Source organism: Eimeria mitis, genomic scaffold, assembly GCF_000499745.2.
Source record: "Eimeria mitis Houghton genomic scaffold, Emh_scaff3402, whole genome shotgun sequence".
Classification (NCBI taxonomy): domain Eukaryota; phylum Apicomplexa; class Conoidasida; order Eucoccidiorida; family Eimeriidae; genus Eimeria; species Eimeria mitis.
The window spans coordinates 1,669-3,836 of record NW_013571745.1 but is presented as its reverse complement, the minus strand read 5'-3'; the positions used below and the strand labels follow the sequence as shown (position 1 = coordinate 3,836).

The 2,168-nt window shown below is 43.9% G+C and overlaps 1 protein-coding gene across 1 annotated transcript in view; it reads right to left on the bottom strand.

The window, feature by feature from the left end:
* Nucleotides 1-1,347: 1,347 nt before the first annotated feature.
* Nucleotides 1,348-2,168, bottom strand: part of EMH_0065590 (uncharacterized protein) — a gene marked incomplete at both ends in the record, with an annotated part of 1,784 nt that continues 963 nt past the window's right edge. Inside the window, one exon of the mRNA XM_013498415.1 lies at nucleotides 1,348-1,653. Within this exon, the coding sequence (XP_013353869.1) occupies nucleotides 1,348-1,653 (306 nt within the window). The remainder of the gene's footprint in view (nucleotides 1,654-2,168) is intronic.

Genomic DNA, 2,168 nt, shown 5'->3' with positions numbered 1-2,168 from the left:
GTATATATATATATGTATACATGTATTTATACACTAGTGAATTTAATAGTAAAGATAAATATAAAGTAACGTTATCGCCACTAACAATATAAGTATAAACAACCGGCTGCACCAGCAAACATAAGCAGAAAAAATTAGAGTCGAGGGACAGTATACACGGCTGAAGCTAGCAACGCATAAACATATGAATTTAACATAAAAAAAATAGATATAGCTAAGTAAATTACACACCAAAAATAAATATAAACAAATTAATTTAATAGCCCCTGGGTGCGCCGCCGTTTCCATACAAACGATACAGAGAGGTAGATAAGTAGAGACAGAGATAAAGAGAAAGAACGAGGGAAAACAGAAAAAGAGAGAGAGAGAGAGGGAGAGAGACAGATAGAAAGATAGATGAACAGAAACACATATGCATAGACAAACGCCTCACTGCATACAGAGGGGCCGCCAGGCTGCTAAGCCCCTCTCCTCCTGCACGCACGTTGCCTGCATTCTTCCTCAAGAGAATACTGTGGGCCAGAACGAAAGTAAAGAACAGCAAAACAAACAAAAAAAATGAAGTCAAGAGAAGTACAGTGGTGTTGCCGCGGCGGTCTGCGGTGTATAGTACTGTTGAACGGCTTTCTGGTAGCGTTGCCTAGCTAGCTAGCGAGAAGGGAGTGGCTAGGCCGCTAGCTAGCGAAAAGACTACGGCCAGGTAGCTAGCTAGCCAGAAGGCTGTGAACACAGTTCTACTGTTAGCTAGCTCGATAGGATTTTGGCTAGATAGCGGGCAAGCCAGTGAAGGTTTGCTCTGTGGGTACGCGGAGAGGAAGAGCGTGAGTAAGAAAAAGGTAAAGGCCCAGGCTGNAGTGAAGGTTTGCTCTGTGGGTACGCGGAGAGGAAGAGCGTGAGTAAGAAAAAGGTAAAGGCCCAGGCTGGGTATTATATTATATTGTCTGTTGTCCCCAAAACAACCAAAAGAAAAGCAAAACCGCCCTGCAGCTTCGTGCGCTGCAGATATCCCTCAGTGTCGTGGGGGGTTATTAAACGGCAAAGACCAGGTCGGAATGCATCCAAAAATAATAAAAGTGGAAAGAACAAGGCATTGACGATCGTTTGCATGCGGGGCGTGAGATGAGGTGTATATACACCTCAAGCGAGAGAAAATGAGTTCACACGCCGCCAGCCTATTATTATATGCAAGACGGAATGTAACTAAGCAGCACCTGAGCCGTTCATGTTGTACTTTTGGGGTGTATGTATAGAGAACGACTCGAGTGCATACAGTGCATACACACCAGATGAAGTGTATGCACTAAACATGAATTGTTAAAGCGATGGAAGGCGAAATAAAACACAAGGTCAGATGATAAGTCCATCAGGTCCTGCTGTGCGTATTTTGGCGAGGGTAACGACAAATAAATTTTTGTCTTTTAGGGAGGGGAAGAAGAAAGGAATACAGTTGCCTGTAGCCGCGAGGTGTATAGCCACACAGAAATCCCCTGGTGTTATGCCTGCAGAGCAGTCTACACGCTGCAGCTGTTCAGGTGTATGCAGTACACTCTTCACTGAGCTCAACTCCACCTTGCGGCTCTTGCGATCGCAAGACAACTCCAATGACTTGTTGTCACTGCTCAGCTTCGCCCTGCACTCAAGCCGAGACTTGTCCTGATACACACGCAACACACAANCTTGTTGTCACTGCTCAGCTTCGCCCTGCACTCAAGCCGAGACTTGTCCTGATACACACGCAACACACAACATATTTCCTCTTATACATTATATACATATATATATATATATATATATATATATATATATAATGTATATATATATTTATATAGGGGACTACCTGAAACAGTATAAGCCTTCATCTTCTATGTGAAGGAATTCATACTAAGGCCTCAACCCGCAACCCTATAAGTGCTGATATTCTGCTTAAATGCCTTGAGGTTTAACCCCGGGCACTACAGTATAGATCCTAGAGCCTCTACGCAGCGAGCAGTCACCGTTCAGCCATAAGCGCAAGCACAATCATGCAAAAGAAATAAACAACATATATCATAGAGACAATCGAGTGAGGCAAGTACTAACAAAACAACAGACACAACAAAATTTTATCAAGCGACAGACGAGCGAAACAACGCAATCGATATGCACGCATTGGCGGGGGTAGTGGGGGG